The sequence below is a fragment of the Myotis lucifugus genome, unplaced genomic scaffold, assembly GCF_000147115.1.
Source record: "Myotis lucifugus unplaced genomic scaffold, Myoluc2.0 scaffold_240, whole genome shotgun sequence".
Taxonomy (NCBI): domain Eukaryota; kingdom Metazoa; phylum Chordata; class Mammalia; order Chiroptera; family Vespertilionidae; genus Myotis; species Myotis lucifugus.
In genome coordinates, this window is record NW_005871288.1 from 534,700 (window position 1) to 559,619 (window position 24,920).

Here is a 24,920-nt window from a genome sequence, read left to right on the forward strand (position 1 = left end):
AGCACCAGCAGGTCTGCTGTACTTAAAATAATTTCAGTGGTAAGAATTCCATCAGAAATTTCTATTTCCCAGGATTTATAGCTAAGACCTTAAAAAATTGCTCTTTGATGAAAGTTAAAAAAAATTCCTCAGTTTTCAAAGATATAATAAAAATGCCTTATAGCTTAACAATGTTTAGATATTTTCCTTTTAAGAAATATAAGTCTTGAGACTGGCTATCAGGTTTGAGTCCTGAAAAGGAATAACTGAGATTAGAAACAATATGTAATACTTATAAATGGTTAAATATTACACTTTCTAATCTATCTCTAAAGGCTAACCAAACTTTTTTTCATCACCTTGCTTCTGCCTTTAATTTTACATATTTCTTATGGTGACTTTCTTTGTAATATGCATTTCTATAGACTATGAGATTATATCAAACATAAAACAAACAAACTAAAAAATAAAACTCAAAGTGGAAATATTAAGTCACTTCTGATCTATTTAAATAACTACTAAATATTTTTCTTCTGGGAGTTAAGAACTACATATACAAAAAGAAAAATAAATCTAAAAGTGAAATATCTAAACAGGCCAACATGCAAAAATATCATAAGCTAATAAATACAAGACTAAATGACAAATGAATGAAACAACACACTGGCGTCATGAATTTAGGAAAAGTAGTGATCACTGAATCTGAGTAAGATAATATTTTACGAGGGAGATGAGCCAAAATGAATGGGTGAATCTCATACACATTAGGTGAGAACCATAAGCAAAGGTGAGAAGTTGAGTATATATACAGCATGTTTAAGGCTGAGAGTAAGGTTAATCAGGAGAAGGGGGTGGATCTGTAAGAGTCTAATGGAAGGTGTAGGTAAAAAGGAAGACTGTGTAGGGCCTTGACAGTCAGATTAAGGAAATAATGCTTTATTATGTACATAATTTTAAAACTCCATTCACATAATTTCTCCCCTCAAAAATCTAAAATTAGTGTTTTTAGTGACTTGAATGTTATCTCTACTTTTCTTGATTAGTTTAGCTAAAGATTTGTCAATTTTGTTGATCTTTTTAAAAAACCAACTTTTGGTTTCATTAATTTTTCTCTACTGTTTCAAAATAACATTTTTATTGATTTCAGAGAGAGGAAGGGAAAGGGAGAGGGAAATATAAACATCAATGATGAGAGAGCATCATTGATCCGCTGCCTTCTATATGCTTCCTCCTGGGGATCGAGTAGGCAACCTGGGCATATGTTCTGAATGGGAATTGAACCTTAACCTCCTGGTTCCTGGGTCGATGTTTAATCACTGAGCATACTGGCCAGGCTCTACTGTTTTTCATTTATTTGCTAATCTTTATTCTGTTTCCTTTGTTTGCTCTTCTTTTTCCAGTTTCTTAAGTTGGCAGGTTATTTAAGAGTGTGTTAATTTCTACATTCGTAAACTTTCCAAATTTCCTTTTGTTATTGATTTATATTTTAATTCCATTGCAGTTGGAGAACACACATTTTATGATTTCAATGGTCAACCATCAACTTACAATGGTTCAAGCTTTTTTTTTCAACTTTATGATGGTGTGAAAATGATACACATTCAGTAGACTACTGTACTTCGAATTTTGATCTTTCCCTCGCCTAGAGATATAAGGTATGATATTCTCTCGTGATGCTGGGCAGCAGTAGCCAGCTGAAGATCCCAGTCGGCCATGTGATCACAAGAGGCAAACAACCAATACTTTACAGTGTTGCCAGCATGTTTTGGATGTTGTGTTTTTGTATCCCATAATGCATTAAATGCCCATTTGGTGAGAAGAAGAGGAAGGCAATTACTCTCGAGATGAAACTCAGGATAACTGCCCAACTGTAGGCTAATGTAAGCACATTTAAAGTAGGCTAGGCAAAGCTATGATGTTCTTGCATAAGTGTATTAAGTGAATTTTTGATCTAATGGCATTTTCAGTTTATGATGAGGTTATTGGGACATAACCCTATTTTAAATAAAGGAGCATCTATAATTCTATACATCTGTATTAAAATGTTATGTAAAGTCTGTTCCAATGACCTGAACATCGTAACACAGTTTCCCATGAGGGAGAACATGACACCATTGGTAAGAATTCTGAATTTCTAATTATAATGGGATATATAAATCTGCATATTTGAAGATATTCAAATGTATATTAGAATTCTATCTGGATAGCATTATCACTATTAATACAAATATGAACTTTAATTTTTATAAATGGCTGTCTCTCAGGACAGAGTGCAAATATCAACAAATTAAAAACTATAAAGAACACATGTAATAGAACACCCCAAGACTTGTGAAATAGGTCAGTGCTCACATAAAGGCTCATAAGTTTAAAAAATCTTCCTAGATGTCTAACCAACAAACACATATCTGAGGCTTAGAGTTGGGAAGATGAGAGACTTGTGCTATAATACCTAGAGCAATAGAAAGTCAGCATTATAGTGGACAATTCCTAAAGGTACTGGAGACAGCTCAGAAGTTTCCCAACTGTATTAGATTTTATTCACTTCACAAAAATTTTTTTATCTAAAATCTATTTAAATATTCTAAGGGAACTTCCGATTTATTCGAAATGCAAAAAGCTAGGTCGTAGAGGAAACTAACAGAAATGGTAGCTTACATGTATGAATGTATATATGAACAATTCCATTATGAAGCAAAGTCTGCATTGATTGGCAAGAAAAATGTAGGTATCTCTAAAATTTCTGAAAGTTCTAATGAATATCCAAATTTTCTATTTTGATTCAGAAATGTGTTGCTTAGAATTAAGGATGGATTCAGCAAACGACTTCTGTTCTCTTTTGAAGCAATGTTCCTTATGGAGAGTCAAATGCTACTATGGAATTAATCACGCGATTTGTAAGGTCTGTTGGAAAAGACAAGTTTGAAGAAGTTATGATAGACATGTGTAAAATAAAAAACAACACACTAAAGATTTGTGGGTTTGGGGTTTCTTACTTAGGTTAGGTACAGCACTTAAAGATATATTTTCTTCTAAGTGGAAAGGTAACTGATGATACAAGAGGTAGCCAACTTAGCACAGGTTGGGAGAACAATTACTTAAATTTATTATCAGTTATTACTACTTCAAAAATTATTTTAAAAATGACTCTAAGCTTCATCCTAACTTTTCAGTTAGTTCCCTAGTCTTTCTGAGATTTTCTTACTCTTATTTATACTATTTTCTCTGGCTATTTCCTCATAACTGGAAAGCCTTCCCGACCCTCAAGAATCTTGCATTTTGTAGGAACTTCGTTTAAGAAGTGTTCATTTTTAATTCTATTTAGAGCTTTTAAAAATGTATATTTCCCCCATGGACTATAAAATGCTCTTGATTTGGACTCATTATTAACAACATTATTTGGACTCGTTATTAACAAAAATCCAAAACTTAACCAGAAGAAAGACGGTTAAGGTGTGACTACAGTCACAGGAAGGGCTGATTTTAAATAAATATCCCAGAACATATGTTTGTCACACTATTCAAAATAAACACCTTGTGAGGTAACAAACACATTTCAAGAGGGCTTTCGGCCCTAACTGGTATGGCTCAGTGGATAGAGCGTCGGCCTGCGGACTGAAAGGTCCTAGGTTCGATTCCGGTCAAGGGCATGTACCTTGGTTGCGGGCACATCCCCAGTAGGGGGGTGTGCAGGAGGCAGCTGAATCGATGTTTCTCTCTCATCGATGTTTCTAACTCTCTATCCCTCTCCCTTCCTCTCTCTAAAAAATAAATAAAATATATTTTAAAAAGTAGACTGGATATACATTAAAAAACACACCTGCCAATCTAAGAATTAATGCCATATTTTCTGGTAATCTACTTAAGTGGGTACTTTTGGCATCTAACTTTGAGTCTGTTTAGGCAGAAAGCTGTTGCTTTTGTTCATGCTCATAAAAATGAAATTTATTAACTCATAAAATTAATTACTACAAAATATTTAGAGTTACCAATATTTTGGCTCTCCAGGGCAAACTTTTAAGAAGTTATATTTAAAGATAACAAAGAAAAACAGAGGTTTTAAAGTACCAGATGTCTGGGAAGATCCCATTTGGATTTGAGCTACTTAAATTTGCAATCATGTATTTATACATCTAACAGAGCTTCTGTTTTCCCCAGAATCAGAAAATTAACTAGCTTTGTAGCATCTTCCTTGATCTGCCACCCGTGCCCTGAGGATTAGAGACTCCACCTGAGCTTGTTTTACAAGCATAACAGAAAAAATTAATCTCTGCTGGCAAAGCTCCCACTGGGATACTGATGAATAATGATATCCCTCTTTTGCTGCCCTCTCAGTCCACTAGAAAAGCCACTCTAACCCGGCAACATGGAAACTGCTGAAACCATTCCAGCTGTGGATTAGCAGGCAGGCAGGCATCCATCTGCTCTGTGTGAATCAAGAGAAAGCAAACATGCATTTTTATAGCTAAAGTCATAGTCAAACCCTATAACGTCTTATAGGAATATATATATGTGTATAGGAACATATACATATATACATATCTATCTATCTATCTATCTATCTATCTATCTATCTATCTATCTATCTATCTATATCCCTACATACATACCTATCTATCTATATATATATGCCTAATATGCAAACGACCATTAGACCATTCACTATGACGTGCACTAACCACCAGGGAGAGGGAGCAGATGCTCCGACGGGTAAGTTAGCTTGCTGCTGGGGTCCAGCCAATCGGAAGATGGGCAGACACGCCCTGGAGCCAACCTCCTGCGGTCCCTCCCCAGCCTCTAAAACAGGGGTTCTCAACCTGTGGGTCGCGACCCTTTGGGGGTTGAGTGACCCTTTCACAGGGGTCGCCTAAGACCATCGGAAAACACATATATAATTACATATTGTTTTTGTGATTAATCACTATGCTTTAATTATGTTCAATTTGTAACAATGAAATTGGGGGTCACCACAACATGAGGAACTATATTAAAGGGTCGCGGCATTAGGAAGGTTGAGAACCACTGCTCTAAAATATTTCTTCTAATTAATTTCCTTTTAATATGTACGAATCTGTGCACTGGGCCTCTAGTCTAGTCAGTAATAGGCAATCACACACTATAAGCCAAAGCAACCCAATTCCTCGGTTTAGTTTGCATTTTCTTGGGCTTTAGATATTGGAAACCAAAGTACATGTTCAGAGGTTATAAAGTATAGCTCTTAGGTTTGGTACTCATATGGGGTTGTTCAACTAGAAATTAAATTTCTAGAGTGCAATATGAGAATGCATTGGGCATATACACATTCCCAGCAGCTCATTAGTAAGGCTGCATTAATCAGTTTCTAATCAAGTGCTACACAGAGGAAGTGTGGGCTTTAATTTCACTTGGCTTTATTTTACTGAAACATGGATGTAGTGGATAGCGGTGGACTTTTGTCTTCTCAAAAAAGGAAAGAACCATTGCTTCTGGTCTACAAATAGCAAAATTGAGTTTATCAAGACTCTATTAGCTCTTTATTAATGAGGACTCCAGTGCTTTAATATATTTATAACAGAATGATTACTGATGTTTATAGTACTAACTTCAGGACTCGGAAAGGTCTTTATGGATCTCCTGAATGATTGAAGAAAAATATTTACAGCATAGTTCTAAAAGTATTTTATAGCATTAATGTTCTTTGAAGTCTGAAATTAATATGATATATAATTTAGAAATTCTATTATAAAATACTTTAATCATACCATATTTTGAGTCAATAATCATAATAATCATAATAATCATAATAATAACAGACCCTGCTTTTAAGTTCTAGTCTGGTATTACCTATGTCACTTTGGTGTGAGTCCCAAGTGCAAGTGCAATGTATTCATCTTTCCTTTTCTCTAATTTTGGTCGCATTCACTGCTTATTTTGATATCTTAATGAGTGTTGTCTCTCTCACGTGTCCTCCTCTTTCACTGATTAAAAAATAACAGTAGTTCAAGGTTACAACACTTTCTGTGCTTTCAGTCCAGCAGAGCACTACAATGCCAGCTCGTCAATGGTTTTGCAAGACAGTTTATTTGTTCATCTGTCAGAAGATTACACCTGTTTGGCATTTGTCTTACAAATTTGCTGACACTATTTAATAAATAACAGGAAATACCTACATAGATGGCATGCAAGACCTAAATCTAATAAGGTGAAGCAAATACATATAGAATAATTCTCCATGGAAATACTTTAAACCTGAGACTATAGTTCTGCCAAACTGCATTATTCTTTTGAATTACATACAAAATAATGAACAAAACATAAGAATGTGCAGAATTTTATGTATCTAAGAAAAATAACATTTGAAAATCACTCTTACCTCCCAGATTTTTTTTTTTAAACAAAGTGAGTTCTAACTTTCTGACACAATCAAATTTCTGAAACATGCTTATATTCTATTGGACTGTCAGCTGGAAAACATTGTTTTGAAAATAAGTGGAGTCTTTTTTTAAGAGAATGTAAGTTAAAATAAAATGCAGATGGTGTGAATAATACTACTCTAATAAAGACCATATCTACGTATTTTATTTGGTAGTAATGACAAAATTTTTCAGGGTACATGTAAGTATGGGAAAAGGGCATATCCATCTCTTTGGGTCCAGAAATAAAAAAATATTCAGCTTCTAATACATTACTGGAAAGGAAATTCCTATAGCTTCTGCCATATGTATAATGGCTCAGTGTAAAAGTATTTATTCACTTCAGTCCTTCTCACAGGGGGAAGACTATAGTTTGCTCAGAATTACTGACTAGTTATACCTTTTTCTTGAAGGAACTTTTCAAAACTATTCTGCTAATTAGTAAGGGATCCTCTATTTGACAAGGCAAGCATAAATAGCTCTATACTAGAATGAGCATATAGGACTATGTGAAAACAAATAATAAAACTTTTCCCACTGATTCTCTTTCAAGAACTTAAGTTTATGTTTAAGTGATTACAAATACTTTATTCTTAAAGAGATATTGGTCTTTTTAGAAAAGCCTTCCAGTTCCAGTGTTTTTTTTTGCTATTATAAATAACACTGCATTGAACATCTGTATACATATACTATCTTGACAACACAGTTGCTTACAAAAGACATTTTTTTAGAGCTTTAACAAAACAACTTCAACATATATTATCAAATTACTTTCTAGAAACATTAGGTCAACAAAGACTGTTTAGCAGTGTCTAGGAATGTAACAACTCACAGCACTCTCACCATCACAAAGTGTTATCTTTTTGAATATACAATTTAGTAAGCTAAACAGATTACTATCTTTTGTTTTAATTCATATTTCCACCAGCCATCATTGAGAAGGCTGATTTTTTTTAACATTTGTTAAAAATGAATTTATACTTCTGTAAGTTGTTACTTAATGCCATGCTTTCATTTTATCATTGGAGTCATAGTGGTTGTTTTTTCAATTGATTGATTAAAAAATTAAAATTTATTTCCCTTTCGACTCTCATAATTATGACAAATATTAATATGAAATTTTATAGAGATGCTATATTTTATATTCTTATGTAGGCAAATCTATCCATTTCCTTTTGTAATATCTTCTATTTCTTTATGCTTTTTGTGTTTCTTCCCCTCTCCCTTTAAAAAATTTTAACATTACTCTTGCATTTAATTTTTAATCTGACTGAAATTTATTGTGCTATATGCTAGGAAATTAGAATCTGATGTGGATATTTTTTCTAAAATGTTATACAATTTACCCAACCACAATTGTTGAATAAACTACGCTTTAATCAACAATTTTATGAAGTTTTCTTTTTATCTGGTTAGGGCTTCACACAGGTAAGTGAGATGGGTGTCACCACTGTGTGGGGCTGAGGTGGGGAAGGAGGCATTTGGGCGTATGGAACAGCACTAGCTCCATGCAGGAGCAAAGGGGAAGAGCAGATGCAGGTTATTCTCACTTCAACCGATACCCCAACCAGACTCAGAAAATCTCACATGACACGCTAAGGAACCCACATTTATTTGTGAGATTATTTTTGAATACAAGCAGATAGTTATATTTGTCCTATGTCGATATGATTTTAAAAAATTATAATACATCAACTACTAGAAATTGTCATAATCTCAAATTATATTGATGAAAACTCACAATAACAGATATAAGTGACTATAAAATGGTAGGCAATATATTGAGGCTTGACACTATTTTATTTAATCTTCCCCTTTGTTTTATACAGGAGCATGGAGCTTGGTGAGATTAAGTGACTAACCCAAGGTTACAGTTAGAAAACAGTGGTCATGTGGCTCCAAAGCCCATGTTCTTAGTAACTAGACTTTCAGCGTAGTCTAAGTATGCTGGTGCAACATACACTTTTTAAAAAAATATATAGTTTATTGATTTTTTACAGAGAGGAAGGAAGAGGGATAGAGAGTTAGAAACATCGATGAGAAACATCGATCAGCTGCCTCCTGCACACCCCCAACTGGGGATGTGCCCACAACCAAGGTACATGCCCTTGACCGGGATCAAACCTGGGACCCTTCAGTCTGCAGGCGGACGCTCTATCCACTGAGCCAAACCGGTTAGGCCACTTTTAAAATAGTTAATATCAAACTATATGTTGTAGACATAGGTCTTTTCCTTTCTTGAAGGCAGGGACCACACCTTAATTATTAATCCTCTTGTACCTAACACAGGTGCTAAATAAATACTTGTTGGACTGCTGAAGATGTGTATTTAAGAATATCTGTAGAATAGTAATATGTATAAAAGAGATAAGCTTCTAAATAAGACAAAACAAAGGACAAGCAAGAGAAAGTGTAACCAGTAAGGGAGGCAAAGAAACTGCAGTAGAAGAGATTAGAAAAGTATAGAATAATAGAAAGAATAGACATTTCTTCATCAGAAATTAAGTAATGCCTTTCTTGTTTCAAAAATGTTGATTTTTTTAAAACCTATATTTACAAATACCTAGATTTTAAATATACCCTTCACTACCCCCAGGTATTATATTACATAATGTAATATTCAGTTATTTGGGAAGAGAAACTACTAAATATCACAGCCCAACTCAGAGTTGGCATTACTAATGAAGAAGATTAAACTGACCAGAGCTTTAACTACAATTGAATGAAGAGAAATTTTCCAGATGAATATGTGCCTAATAAAATGGCCAATTTGATTTGCCTGATTTTTCTCTCAGCCAGGTTCCCAATAGCTTCCTGGCTGTTTTACAGATTTCTGCATAGTCCCAAAAGAAAGAACGGTTTTTCTTACTAATGTAGCTTCCCCATAGATTTCAAGCCCAAGTTCCTAATTCAAAGAAGTGCTAATCCATTTGCAAAGCATCTTACTGAAGGAGTAATCACCCGGACATAATCACTATTATGAATCATAATTACTTTATGATTTCTTCTAATTACTAAGTGGCTTTTTAACAACTATAAATAGATGAGCACTCTTAGGAGCACAGATATTGGTCTGGAAGCCAGGGTAATGCCTCATCAAAAATCATGGTGCTTTTTTATTTGGAGGTACGATGATGTGGCAGTGGGGAAGCATTGCATTTATAGACTTTGTTACTCCCGAATGGCATGCTAAAACTCAGAGCCATGGCCTCTAGTAAAATATTGACCTGGAGAGAGAGCAAGAGGGAACAAGGGGCAACACAACCTAGGAAAGAAAACTCAGAAATGACACTGTGATCAAGGACAATAAGATCTCTCAAATGAAGTGAGCATATGTCTTATTTTTTCAAACAAAAATAAAACTGACTAAAGGATACCTGCTAGAGTAAGGGCAAAGCTATACTTGGCATCAGAAGGGAAGCAAGACTCTACTTTTCTTTACTCCTCCAAATATTAATAATGAAATAAAAAGCCTCTTAGTCTAATTAAGCTGGCACTTCTGATAGAGACTAAGTGTTCAGGACCTCTATAATATGTAAAGGTGTCTACAGCAGCGATTGTGGTGTGCCATGAGAATTTTTAAAGCATGCAATATCTGACTATCTAGTCAGAGACAGTGACCTATTTCCCCTTAAATTGTAAAAAAGAAAAAAAAAAGAAAAAAAGACAACAGCCAATACAACAATAGCCATCTGGTATGAATGCCCTGTCTTGAACCATAAATATATAGGTCATATAATAGAGTTGCATCTTATTGGTCACATCACATAATAAGGTTGCATCTGATTGGTTAATTCTTGCTATCCAAAAGCCTTATATGCAAGTATAGGAACCTAATTTTTTAAAAAGTCACTTTGGAGCAAAAAGGGCAGGAAATCACTATTATTATTATTATTTTTTTAATCAATCAAAATTATCCCTTTTTTTGGTCAGGTTGGCAAAAAATGTATTTTTTGGTGTGCTGAAGAATTTTAATTATGTGTGCCATGAGATCAAAAAGGTTGGTCCAGAGTATGGCAGACTTCAATGCAAAACAAAAGCAAAACACAAATAAACTAAAACAACACAAAACAAAAATCTATTTAGATCAAGGTCAGATACGTTTGAACACATATCTTCTACCTTATTATATCTTTACACTAATCATGTGATGATAAGTAGGGCAGATATAATTGCACTTTTTTAATTGAATGAAGAAATTGAGGCTTAGAGAGATTAATTGACTTGCCACTCACATTAAGAGGATAAATGGCCAAGCTGAAATTTGAAACCATGTTTCCTAAACGCAAATACCATATTCATTCCATCATGCTATATCAACCTCTGTCTGTTGGTGGTCTTTGCACACATTTACAGGTCTTTCCCCACCTCCTCAGTTTCAGCTGATGGCCTTGCTTCCTAGTTCATTTTAAAAAATGAAAGCAAACAGAAGATAATTTCCTCCTCATCCTACCATCCAGTACCACTCTCCTTGCTGCTATATCTCATTACTCTATTTTTCTTGTTACAATGGGTAAATTATCTCTATTTCTACCAAAGGCCAATTCTTTCACTTACACATTGATTCCTATTTTGTTTTTGTTTTTTTAAGAACTTTGCTCTATATCACCATTTCCCCCCCCCATCATTTCTATCAGCATACACATCTACACTAATAAAAGACAAACATGCAAATTGACCGTGCCTTTGCTATGCCTTAAGCCACACCCACCAGCCAATCAGAGCGACTATATGCAAATTAACCCAACCAAGAAGGCTTGGTTGCTCCAGTGATGGAGCGAGCAGGAGGCTTAGTTGCTCTGAGCTCCACTCAAAGCAACAAAATTTCAATTATAGAAGGTAAATAAACCCCAGCAACAAAGTTTCAATTAAAGAAGGTAAATAAACCCCAGATACCGGCTTTCAGCCGGCTGTGGCCACGGAGCTGGAGCGAGCAGGAGGCTTCCCTCCCGCCTGCCCTGGCCGGCTCTGAGCTCCTCTCAAGGCAACAAAGTTTCAATTATAGAAGGTAAATAAATCCCAGAATAATAATAAAAAAAGAAATAAAGGAGAGGCTGGGAGCTTCCGTCACCGGGGGAGCTTGGCCAGCCTGAAAACGGCCCTCAGCCCCTCACCCAGGCTGGCGACACCTCCATGGGGTGAGGGTCCCCACTGGGGGGGGGGGCTTGACCAGTCTGCAAACAGCCATCAGCCCCTCACCCAGGCTGGCCAGGCACCCCAGTGGGGACCCCCACCTGAAGGGGGTGTGACCAGCCTGCAAACACCCATCAGCCCCTCACCCAGGCTGGCCAGGCACCCTAGTAGGGACCCCCACCTTGATCCGGGACACCCTTCAGAGTAAACCAGCCGCCCCCACCCCCACCCCCCCCAGTGCACCAGGCCTCTATCCTATATAATAAAAGGGTAATATGCTAACTGACCCTAACAGCAGAAAGACTGGGAATGACTGGTCACTATGACACACACTGACTACCAGGGGGCAGATGTTCAATGCAGGAGCTGCCCCCTGGTGGTCAATGCGCTCCCACAGGGGAGCTCTGCTTAGCCACAAGCCAGGCTGATGGCTGCCAATACAGCAGTGGTGGTAGGAGCCTCTCCAGCCTCCTCAGCAGCGCTAAGGATGTCTGACTGCAGCTTAGGCCTGCTCCCCGCTGGCAAGTGGACATCCCCCGAGGGCTCCAGGGCTGCCAGAGTGATGTCTGACTGCCAGCTTAGGCCCAATTCCGCAGGGAGCGGGCCTAAACCAGCAGGTGGTCATCCCCCAAGGGGGTCCCAGACTGCAAGAGAGCACAGGCCAGGCTGAGGGACCCTCTGGAGTGCACAAATTTTTGTGCACCGGGCCTCTAGTATGCTATAAAATCTTAAAAAAAGAAATTGATTTCTATCATTCCCACCTTCCCAGCTCCATGTAAGAATTAGCTGTCTTTGCTCTCTCTGCTTTCTTAAAACTCATTCCCTCTTGAGACCTTTCAAATAAGGCTTTTGTTTCCTATCACGCCAATGAAATTACTCCTTAAAGACATTTAGGATCTCTATCTTATCAAGTCAAATGACTACTCTCAGGTCTCATGCAGTCCACATCAGTACTCTTCAACTAAGTTAATCACTATCCTCTTCTCAAGATACCTATAATGTGTTCGATAATAATAATTATTAACTAATTTTAACTAATAGCTACTGTTTACTGTGAGTGAGCAAAGGACTGTTTTGTCCAGTAGAACAGTGATTCTATTGTGCTTCTATACATTATTACATAAAGAAAAAGCCTGCCATGCTAGTTAACTTAAAAGGCTATATGTCCCTTAGCACCAAGGAGTATTTCTATAATTATTTTTTTTTTTGAAATTCAATGTTTTCAAAAATAATGTAATACTGTAGGACTCTGCTTTTACTATTTTGGGTCCTACAGTATTACATTACTTGGGGGTTGGGAAGGGTATTAGGATATTTAACACTTGGAGTGCGGGTGAATTTCCCGCCAAAATATAAGATGGCTCTGTCTTTTGGTTTTGTTCCATCCACCAAAAGGGTGGATTACAAACAAATATTTGGTAATACGCAGTTACAATCGGCCCGAGTTTACACGTTTCCCGCACTCCACCGCAAATCTATATGAACCGAGTTAAAGACGGCTCCCGCGGAGTACGCGCAATTCACGCGAGCCGACTTAACTTGTTTCCCGCACTCCAAGTGTTAATTTTTCTTTTGCTCTATTCCACAGAAACGATACTGAAATACATTCAGTTGGCTTTAAGTATTGAGAATGATCACAGTTATTTTCCTACTTGGCTGCTTTGTGAGAATAAAAAGCAGGCTGATATATGTATTAGTTTAAACATTGTTTTGACATTATTTGTACTGGGAAAATATTTAAGACAGGAACCATGAACATTTGGAATGCTTCTGATCACTGTTATTAATTGAGAAAAAAAAAAAAAGCATTGATTTCTGAACTGCTCCACCTGCTGAATATAATGAGACCCTAACACTAATTTGAGTACTTAAACTTCATTGGGATGAAATGAAAAAACATTTTGAGAAGAAACCAATTTCTAGCATATGAAAATTATATTGTAAAATAGAGGTTTTATCCAATGTTAAAGTTTCCGTTCACTCTCCACTTACTTTTTAAATGGAGTGACAAATGGCTAGAATTTAGGAGAGAGATTTTTATGTCCAGCAAGATAATAATTTTCAATGTTATTTTCATTACATTTTTACTTCCTCAATGTGGTTGTATGTGTACTGACAATTCCAAATAGTTATGATATTAAGTTATTTTCAAAACCAAATTAATAAAGATTTTCTTTGTCAGATGATTCAAGATAGGGTTCCCTGAAAAGCAGAGAACCTTATTTATAAAACTCTAGGGTAGAGTTTTATAAATATAACTAGAGTTTTATAAATACAACTTAATTTATATAAAACCTTTCAAAATTATATCTGCAATTTAAAAATGCCTAACTGGAGTCTCGCTTTGTAAAAGCTGTTATATATGACTACCCAGGAGGTTGGTGATCCCATCCTGCCCATAGGCCAGGCTGGAAACTCTGACTTTTGGGAAGAACAGTGTCAGCAGCTCTTTAGCCTTGAAGGCCAAAGTGCGAACAAACACTTCCCATGCATAGGTAGAGCTATATTAAGCAGCAAAAGCAGAAGAGACAGACATATTCAGCACAAGCCCATTCCTTTGTTTTTATCAGGCTTTTTGGGCTCTCGCACAAATGTCCTTAAAACGATATGGATCTGTCTTCTATTTCTTTGGTATTCTCTCAAGTACACAGAATATTGGATAGATCACTTAGGAAATCTTAATAAATGTTGACAAGTCAAAAGTATTTTCTGCAGATAGCTTAGGCTGAGAAAGTTAATGGTGTGTATGTTCTCTTTTTATCTTGCTTTGTAAGTTTAAGTAGAAGGGCAAAATAAGATGCACGAAGAGGAAAAAGAAAAGTACAAAACAACAAAGGAGGGAAAAAGAGAAGGGCATTTAAAAGGTGGCTGGTATGATATGAATTCTTATCTCAATTCTGCCCTTTCCCTGTTGGGAGCTGAGTTTTTGTTTTATTTTCCATGCTGATTGTGGCAAGTTGGGCAAGGCTGGGTCTTTGTTATGTGAAAAAATGAGAAAGTTAAACTAGGTGATAATTAAAGTATTAAAGCTATTCATTCCCTGGTATCTAAAATTATTTCTTAAGACTCCTAGTAATTGACAGTTGTTATTCTGTGGGACAGTTTATGAAGTCAAAGGTAATAAGAAAAAAATCAGAAATTTAAAACAAGACAAATTTCAGATGCTATAACAAACATATTTTATACTCATCAGAACATAAGCAACTTAAAAATCTTTAATCTATCCACTCACAACAGACATGTCTGAGACTGAGGCCTTTTATCAGGAAAGTATTTCAGTTTCCTCTGTGCTGTGGAAAGCTGATAAAAGCTAGAAAGAAGCTAAAAAATAATGACTAGGGAAGGTCTCAAGGGAAAGAAACCAAGAGAAATAGAAAGATACTTTTTTTCAAGACATTTTGCCATCTGTGCCTCTCCAAAGATGCCAGGCAGCCCCCCAGCCTGAGGGTAAGGGAAGCTCTTCTCACGAACCCTGGAAGACAGCCCATCAGGTTTCCCTACCAGGAAGATAAAGAGCAGCAGATGGGATCCTGCAATTGTCAGGAGGTTATTTGGAAATGCAGGGCCATGAGGTTGGTGGTGTTCACTGTCACTCAGTTAACCTTTCCTTCCTTTCATTTTTCCTTTAATGAACTCTTTAATTTTACATGCTGGGTCCCCTACCAATACTATTCATATCTGCTTGTCCTTTTTATTTACTTCTTTTTAAATTTCTCTCTTTTGAAAAATATAAATTCTTGCTTATTTTCCTGATCTCATTTGCAATTTTCCATCAAGAGATTTGTAGCTATGCCCCAAACAGGACAAAATTTGAGGACTAAAAATGCTATATTACTGAAAAATGTTCTATTATGTGGGCAGAGCAAAGAATCAGTGTGCTTTTCAGGAAAGCACTAGAGAGAACTGCTAAACTTAGAAATTTACTGATATGTGAAAATCTTATTGCTCTGGTCCTTTTCTCAATTTGGAATGGTTCTACTTTATATTAACACACAAAACTTATACTTTTTAAAGTCAATATCCAAGAATTTGTGGAAAAATAACATTTTCACAATTTTTCAAATTGGATTTTACATATAACCTCCTATATCTGTGTAGTCACAGGTACCATAACAACCAAGTATGTCATTAAAAATTGTTTTTTGGAAAATTCTAGAGACAGAATATATTTGGAACACACTTTCTAAAGGTATTAATTCTATAGCAACTGTCCTCTGAACAATCTGTTCAAATAAATTTTCTCGAACTTTTCCTTTCTATTACTGCCCACTGAGCACATCAAATCACAGTTCTTGTTTGCCATGACGACAGGCACTTTCTCATCTAGACTTAGGCTTTCAGTGCCAACATCGTTAAGAGATTCTTCAAATTACTTTTTAAATGTCCTTTTCCCTCTGGATTTTCACTTATATCTAATTAGACTACTTACTCTATGCCATGTAATCCCTGTTGCCAAAACTGCTAAATGCTTCTGTAAGTAGGAGGAGGGCATCAATGGAGCAAGGCAGATGTAATGTCACTGGTTAAAAATAGAAGTGTGAAGCAGCTGCCTTAATTATAAAGCTTATTAATTCATGGTGTTAGAAAAATTTGGCAAGAGTTGTTATAAAATGTCTAACCTTTCCAAATAGCATCACATTGTTTAAAATTTAAAATATATGTTTTCAATAAGGAATGATGAAATAATCATTTGCCAGTAATTAACATCTGCATTTAATAACTATAATTATTAGCTATAAGATCATACATAATTTTAAAAGTAACCCTGCTTCTTGATTGACCTGTTAAAAGTATATACCCTTCCATTTCAATGCTTTAATTTTTTTTTTACAGTTGGAATTAAATCATAGGAAAAGGATAAAATATGTCTAGGAGAGGAAGGAAGGTATAAAAACAAAGAGGTCTAAAAAGCTACTTTCTATAGAACCTGGAAAACTTAATTAATCTCATCAAACTGCAATTTTGTTTTCTATATATTAACATTTACCATGAAGGGTTGTTTGATGTCTACAAATAATGTATACTAAAGTGCCTGTATAGTAGGTGCTCAGTAAAAGCTAGTGGTTATTAATATCTAATAGATATATTAAGACAGGATTTAAATAAATGGGTTACTATTATAGAATAACATTAGTAAATAGGGATAGTCTCAATAAAGTCTTTGACCTTATACCCAGAATATAGTATCTTGCTGTCATTGAAAAGCAATGGCATCTAAAAGTATAAGTCAGAAACAGTTCTATTTTTTAGGAGAAAGTAAAAAGAGAAGTCTCAAAAGAGCTGTTACTGCCCTAACCGGTTTGGCTCAGCGGATAGAGCGTCGGCCTACGGACTGAAGGGTCCCAGGTTCGATTCTGGTCAAGGGCATGTACCTGGGTTGCGGGCACATCCCCAGTAGGGGGCGTGCAAGAGGCAGCTGAACCGATGTTTCTCTCTCTGTGTTCCTCTCCCTCTCCCTTCCTCTCTGTAAAAAATCAATAAAATATATATTTTTTTAAAAAGAGCTGTTACTAACAAAAAGACATTAGTGGGGTGTATTCCCCCCCACCCCAGTGTTGACTGAAATAAAGATTTACATATAGGGTGGGGGGAAAAGTAGGTTTATAGTTGTATGTGAAACAGAGTTTATTCTTTTTTTTTTTTTTAGTTTTTTTTATTGTCTTAACTTTTACATATGTCTCCTTTTTCCCCAATTGACCCCCCCAACCATATTATTATTTGTTATTGCATTATTTTTCACACAAACTATAAACCTACTTTTGTCCTACCCTGTATAATAGAGTAATAATCAATAGGAATTAGTACCTCTAAGCATAACAGACTGTGACATTTAAAGAAATGAGACCCCCCCAATATTCTGAAGGATAAAAATATTCCAAGTATCTAGAGGGCCATGAGAAAAAAAACCATGCCGCAAAGGTCTAACAGTAATCCCTGCCTTCCCTGGTCTGTAATGGAATTGGTCATCATCTATCACACCAAACATGACAGGTACAGTTCCATCTTCTCTTTTAGTTCTTTAGTGGTTTTACCATTAATAAATTCATTCCAGCCCTTTCTGAATCTATATATTTTTGCCCTATATTATATCCATCAATTGAAGTAATAAATTCTCTGAGTTTATTACTTGCAGGATCAGATGGAACTTCCTACTAATTGAAAAAGTTACTCTGTTCAAGATCTAAAGAGGGCCCCATTCGTACAGTTCATTATTTGCATTTCAGTTACACTGATTCAAAGCCTTTGCCTCTCCAGACTGAAACGCCCTATTCACATACCTTCTATCATTTGAGTAGCTCACTTGGACGCACTCAAACGTTCTCTATGATGTTCTTTTGATGTGGGGCCAGGAGAAATGTATAGAGTAAATCTCCTGCATAGGGAAAATTAATATGAAGGACAGAATACTATAACCTGTTTTATTTTCGGAGACTGTTTTTTATGATGGGCAACATCCTGCTGCCATTCTTAGAGCATCATACTGAGCTGGTGACCTCAGTCAGTAACAACACCCAAGTGTTTTATATATTACTAGAGGCCTGATGCACGAAATTCGTGCAAGAGGCTCTGCCCTCGCAGCCCTGGCTTCATTCGGCTGTCCTGTCTAATTAGCATATTACACTTTTATTATTATAGATTACCATGGCCCATACTTTATGTATGTATTAACACACACACACAGAGTTTATCAATAATGTTCTCTATCCTCTTTCTCTGGCCCCTATAAATAGCCTCACACATTGTAGGCACAAAATAAATATTTTTGGATGAATCAATATATGGTCTGTGGGTAGAAATGTAACTGATGAAATTTAATATGGACAAATAGAGTAACATATTAAGAATAAAATATCTAATTTATGCATGCTTCAGTATCTGCTTAAGATAGTAAGTCAATTTCATTTAGCACAGCTCCTTACTATTTGGAAGAGTTTCGTTTTCATCTTTAAACTTAGACATTTCCTGTTGCCTCCATCGTTTGGTTCAAAGGGTGATATTGTCAATAAAAATCTGCAAAATACAAGGCTAACTCCAACCATTCAAATGATAAAGGAAAAGAACAAAAAGGGAAGAATTCAGAAAATATGGTATAAATGTACCTAATGTATGAAATTTTTTATCAAACCCGACAACCTTCTGCTAGAAACACTGTGTTAAAAAGGAATTCTATAGTGTCAAAAACACTGTGAAAGGAAGCATACTATGAAATGGATGATCTGATTAAAAATTTTTCTTTAAGGAAAATGCCTTTTCTGGTAAATATTGCAATAAAATTATATCCCTACTCAAAAGGAAATTCTAATTCTAGAAAAGTTGAAAGTAATGTACAAAATGAGTAGATAAAGAGTAAGAATTCCAATTCATTTAAATAAAGGAAAAACAACTCTATGGCCAAATATGAAATTCTAAACTAAATCTTCTCTAAAGGAAAGAAAGGTCTAAAAAAGGTACTAATTATTAGATTCAAATATATAAAACTCAGAGAGATTATCATTTAAAACTATGTTTTTATGTCAACTGAAGAGAAATAATAGGTTTATGTATTTTTAAATGCTTGTTGAAAGTGACTCAATGTTTTAATATTCTTACCAAATTTTACGGGTACTGTCTAGATTTTTTCCTCTGTGCTAGCAATAATCACATTGCAATATAATCAAATGACCTAAAAATATCAAAAAACATAATTTCTACACTATCATTAATATAACTAGAGGCCTGATGCACAAAAATTTGTGCATTCAGGGGGGGTCCCTCAGCCCGGCCTGTGCCCTCTCACAGTCTGGGACCCCTTGGGGGATGTCCACTTGCCAGCGGGGACCAGGCCTAAGCTGCAGTCAGACATCCTTAATGCTGCTGAGGTGGGAGAGGCTCCCGCCATCACTGCTGTGCTGGCAGCCGTCAGCCTGGCTTGTGGCTGAGCAGAGCTCCCCCTGTGGGAGCACACTGACCACCAGGGGCAGCTCCTGCATTGAGCGCCTGCCCCCTGGTGGTCAGTGTGTGTCAGAGTGACCAGTCATTCCCAGTCATTCTGCTGTTAGGGTCAATTTGCATATTACCATTTTATTATATGCCTAGTGCATGGGTGGGGGCTGGCTGGTTTGCCCTGAAGGGTGTCCCGGATCAGGGTGTGGGGGTCCCGCTGGGGTGCCTGGCCAGCCTGGGTGAGGGACTGAGGGCTGTTTTCAGACTGGCCACACCCCCTTCAGGTTAGGGGTCCCTGCTGGAGTGCCTGGCCAGCCTGGGTGAGGGGCTGAGGGCCGTTTTCAGGTTGGCCACAGCCCCCAGCCACCCAAGCTCCCAGTGGAGGCTGGCTGGAAGCAGGTATTTGGGGTTTATTTATCTTCTATAATTGAAACTTTGTTGCCTTTAGCAGAGGCCACAGCGGCCAGGGCAGGCGGGAAGCTTGGCCTGCATCGCCGGGGCAACCAAGCCTCCTGCTCGCTCCAGCTCTGTGGCTGCCGGCCGCCATCTTGGTTGGGTTAATTTGCATATAGTCACTCTGATTGGCTGGTGGGCGTGGCTTGGGGCGTAGCGAAGGTACGGTCAATTTGCATGTTTCTCTTTTATTAGATTAGATATCTATATATATAAAAGCCTAAGCACCTGTTACGACTGAACTACTGGAATAACCAGAATGACTGGTCCACCAGTCCCTATGATGCCAACTGGCCACCAGAGGGTAGACACTCAATGCAGGAACTGCTCCTTGGTGGTCAGTGAGCTCCAACCACCCAAGGTCCCTCCCCCCACCGGCTGCCCCTATTGGCCCCTGGTGCTAAACTATTCGTAGACACCTGCTTCTGAGTTAGGGTTTCATATGTAGAGCAGCTCCCTCACTGAGGTCTATTGAAAGTGAGTTCTTGACACAAGGGTTTATCTCGTTCTCGTCCTCTCCCTTCCCCGTGGGCCGCCCACCCACCGCGGTGGTGGTGAGGGAAGGAAGGTAGGGGGAGGTGGGGAACTGCGCAGTGGCAAGGTGCTGATGGCGGAGGTGGCGGCGTTCGTTCCTTCTGCACCCGGCCTGGCAACTGTTGCCTCCTCTCCTGACCCCACCAGGGCCTTCAGGCCCTGGGATGGATGGGAAACCAGGGGTGGGTGGTGGCGGACACAGCCACTTTCCCGGGAGGGTGGGGGGGGGGCGAGTGCCAGTTCCCTCCTTGAGGCCAGTGGCCAACCTTCCACCATCCTTCTCCCTGGCCTGCCAACCTCCTGTGGTCCCTCCTTCTGTCCTTCCCCCGGCGGCAGGCCCCGATCAGCCTGGCCCCAATTGGCCGTGATCGCTGGCCAGGCTTAGGGACCCTACCCATGCACAAATCTGTGCACTGGGCCTCTAGTAATATAATAAAATATGTAGCCTAAGAAATGAGAAAATTGTTAAAAATATTACAGTAAGTTCAAAGTAATATTCAAGAGAATAGAAGCTTTTCAGTTGTGGATCTTCTCAGGAATACTAAAAATTCCTCTTAAAAATAATTAATACTTTTTTAGTAAGTTTTAAAATGACTTTAGAAGCATCAATGGTTGCATCTCAGTAAAAGGAGACACTGAAGTGAATAAGTTATAACTTATTCATAATATTGAATTCTTAAAAATCATGTGACTTTATTAAGCATTATAAAAACAAAGATAATGGAAATAGGCCTTTGAAACACTAATGCTACCTCACTGCTTTTCTTTGCTCTGAGTTGTCCTTATCATCCTGTTCTCTATAGCTTCTGTCATGGCTAGTTTCCTCTTAGTTTCAAAAGGAGATGAGAGTAAAGAAGATAATGAGGCTATGTGAGTCGTTTAGGAATCATGGGAGTGGACACAGAAAACACTTAAAAAACTAAATGAAAAAATCATTTCTAGAAATTACACTGTAATTACTTCAAATACAATCTTGCTTTATTATTTAATGTTTTTTTTCTGTTAGTATTCATGTTCTTTTTAATAGAGAATAGTTCCTAGACAAGAAATAAAACAGTGGTACCTGCAGATCTCCTTGTCACTGTGAGCCCCACAGTCCCAGTGTCCCAGTATGCTCATTCCAAAAGAATTCTAAGATATTAGACTTAGACACTGTCTATAAGAAGTTGGGAGTTTCTTGGACCAAATACCATAGGATAGAAAGATTATATTATCGTTGCTGTGGAAATTATAAAGTGAGCAAACAATTACAGTAAACAATATTTACATCAATATACTAATGAGTTTATCTTATATATATTTGCAGATGATTTATTTTGTTTAGTTATTCACAAAAGAGTTGACTTTATTTTAATAAAAATATTCCATGAGGTTAGTGTAACTAGTGCTATGCACTGTAATGTTGGAAAGAAACAGGCTGTTGAAAAGATGTGAACAGACCTCTTGTTCTGATCAATGTCTTTTCATAGAGATGACTGAAGAAACTAATGACTTAATTGCTTTGATACTGTATACATTTTTGGGCTATTTTAGTGGGGTGGAGGGGAATACAGAATGTAATAGGCATATGGTTTTCACCAACCTCCTTTACAAACAGTGTGCATCCAGTCTTAACATGACATACTTTGTACCTCCCACCTCAGTATCCTCTACCTCACTCTGTGTGTGCACGTGTGTGCGTGCGTGTGTGTGTGTGTGTGTGTGTGTGACATGAGAGGCAGCATAGTACAGAACCCACACAGTATCAAGTTCCTAGAGTAGCGACTGGCACATGAAAAGTACTCAAAGGTGTTAGCTATTAATATATGCGTTCCCCAGGTAGACAAGTACTTTTAAATATTAGATTAGGTAAATATATCATGATAGGTAAATGTGAAAGAAAATTATATTCTTAAATCTAACAGATACTATTTTAAGATGCTTTCCAAAATTATTTAACCATTATTTTACTGTCTTTCTCCCAGGTAAATCCTGTTTTTATGAAACTCTGACTGGGAAATGATAACCTCATTCTTAAGGATGTAAAAAATTCTTCATATTTTTTCATACCTCTTATTTCAGATGTGAATTTTTAATTTTACAAAGAAACAGTTTTTTCAATAGCTATTTTAATACTCTATTTTAATCCTCTACATTTTCCTATAGAGCAAACAACAGAAAACCTATTAATACAGGAGCCATCCATTCTTCAATTCATTATCAAATATTTTTGGACTTACTATAATTATACTTGGTTCTATGCTGCCCACAGAATCTATTCACTAGAAAAACTGTTAATGGGATATTAAAGTCTATTAAAAATAATAAAGCAATAGGAGTGGTAGGAAAAACCTAAAAAGTAAGTGAACTAGCGCAGAATTAGTGAATTAATTGGAAAAGAACGACAATGGTCCTGAACTTTTATCTTGAAGGAAAGGGTGATCACCTAGTTGCCAAGGATGGCCCAGTTTATACCTATTATCTTGATATTAATAGCGCCCTATTCCATTCATAAAAAGATCCAAGTTTAGATGATAAATTATGTGGTCACCTTATATATGGGGAACTGGGTTCAGATATGCTGCTTTAGTGATCTTGTTTGACAGATGAAAGGACTTCATAAATAGTTTCTACAAATTTAAAGGGGAACTGGATGGCAAGAATTTAAGAGAAGGTATGGAATACATAAAATATAATCTCTTTATGTTAAAGAACAATGCAGTAATAACATCAAACTCACACTTAGGATTGAAAGCAGTTCTTCAGTACTGCATTCGGGTTTCAAACGCTCCTTAAACATTTTAACTGTTTGGTGCTTCAAATAGTAATAAGAGGCAATTCGGCCGTATGTCAAAGGTTCAATGCTCCGATTATCCTATTTCAAATAAAAGATAAAGTGACATAAACAAGAAGTACAATAGAAGGGCATACATTTATAAAATCAATAATTCATACTGCAGTTGTTATTGTAACAATTTTGTTAAACTTTTTGGTCATCTTTAGAAGCAAAAGCCCTATTGTTAAAAAGCTAGGCAAACTTTCAATTGAAATGTAGGTGACTGAATCATACCTCTCCAATTTCAATACAATAGGAACGTTCCAATTCCACCAGGGACTTCTCAATCAGAAAGGACAGAAACTTGTTCACAGAATCATGGCTCACATCACTCAAATTGTAGTAGCTAGAAAATAAGCAAGGTTTCAAGGCTACATGTTATATTATAATACATTAATGAATAGTGTAGAAATTTAATTTTCTATTAAAACTATTGTTTGAATTTCACATAGTTCTTTTCAGAACTTCAAAAAACATCAATTCAATTATATTTATAGCAATTCAAATAAATAAAGCAATTGAGAATACCATTTCCATTTTACAGATCAATATTCCCATACTAAGGTTTGTTGACACTGATGAACAATGACAAGACATTAAAAATATGTAAAATAAGCAGATAAAGTTCAGCATCACATTAAAAATATACTAACTTTCCATGCTCCAATCAAAAGACACATGATGGCTGAATGGATAACAAAACCCCCTTATGAGTGCTGAATACAAGAGACCCACTTCAGATCGAAAGACACACACAGGCTAAAAATAAAGGGATGGAAAAAGATAGCTCATGAAAATTAGAAACAAAGCATAACAAAAAAAGCTGGGATAGCAATACTTATACCAGACAAAACAGACTTTAAAACAAAAGCTATAACAAATAAGAGACAAAGAAGGACCCAGCAATTCCACTTCTGGGTATTTATCTGAAGAAAACCAAAGTAGTACATCGAGAAGATATATACATGCCTATGTTCACTGCAGCATTATTTACAATAGCCAAAATATGGAAGCAACCTAAGTGTCCATCAACAGATGATTGGATAAAGAAGAAGTGGTACAATAGAATATGACTCAGCCATAAAAAAGAATGAAATCTTGTCATCTGCAACAACATGGATGGACCTAGAGGATATTATGCTCAGTGAAATAAGCCAGACAGAGAAAGACAGATGTCATATGACTTCACTTATATGTAGAATCTAAAAAACAAAATAAATGAACAAGAACAGAAACAGACTCATAGATATAGAGAACACCTTGACGATTGTGAGATGGTAAGGAGGTTTGGAGGATGAAAAAAGTAAAGGAATTAAGAAGCACAAATTGGTAGTTATAGAACAGTTATGGGGATGTAGAGTACAGCATAGGGAATATAGTCCATAATATTGTAATAACTATGTATGGTGTCAGATGGGTATTTGAAATATTAGGGTGATCACTTCATAAGTTATATAAATGTCTAATCACTGGGTTGTACACCTGAAACTAATATAATATTGTACATCAACCATAATTAAAAATTATTTAAAAAATTATCACCCCCTCAAAAAAAACAAACAAACAAACAAAAAAACCCAGAAAAAAATATACTAACTTTTCGGTGTTAAAACTAGCCTTACTTCAGTGTATACTTTTACAGCCAACTAAACTTATGTTGTAGATTTAGAAAGGATGAGAAGCATATTATA

The 24,920-nt window shown here is 36.6% G+C and overlaps 1 protein-coding gene across 8 annotated transcripts in view; it reads right to left on the reverse strand.

The window, feature by feature from the left end:
- Positions 1-24,920, reverse strand: part of ASCC3 (activating signal cointegrator 1 complex subunit 3) — a 247,270-nt gene that overhangs the window by 43,157 nt on the left and 179,193 nt on the right. For all 8 annotated transcript variants that reach the window (XM_023762284.1, XM_006098563.3, XM_023762281.1 and 5 more), the window contains 2 exons: positions 23,464-23,575; positions 23,134-23,268 (listed from right to left, as the gene is read on the reverse strand). In XM_023762284.1, the coding sequence (XP_023618052.1) occupies positions 23,134-23,268; positions 23,464-23,575 (247 nt within the window). The remainder of the gene's footprint in view (positions 1-23,133; positions 23,269-23,463; positions 23,576-24,920) is intronic.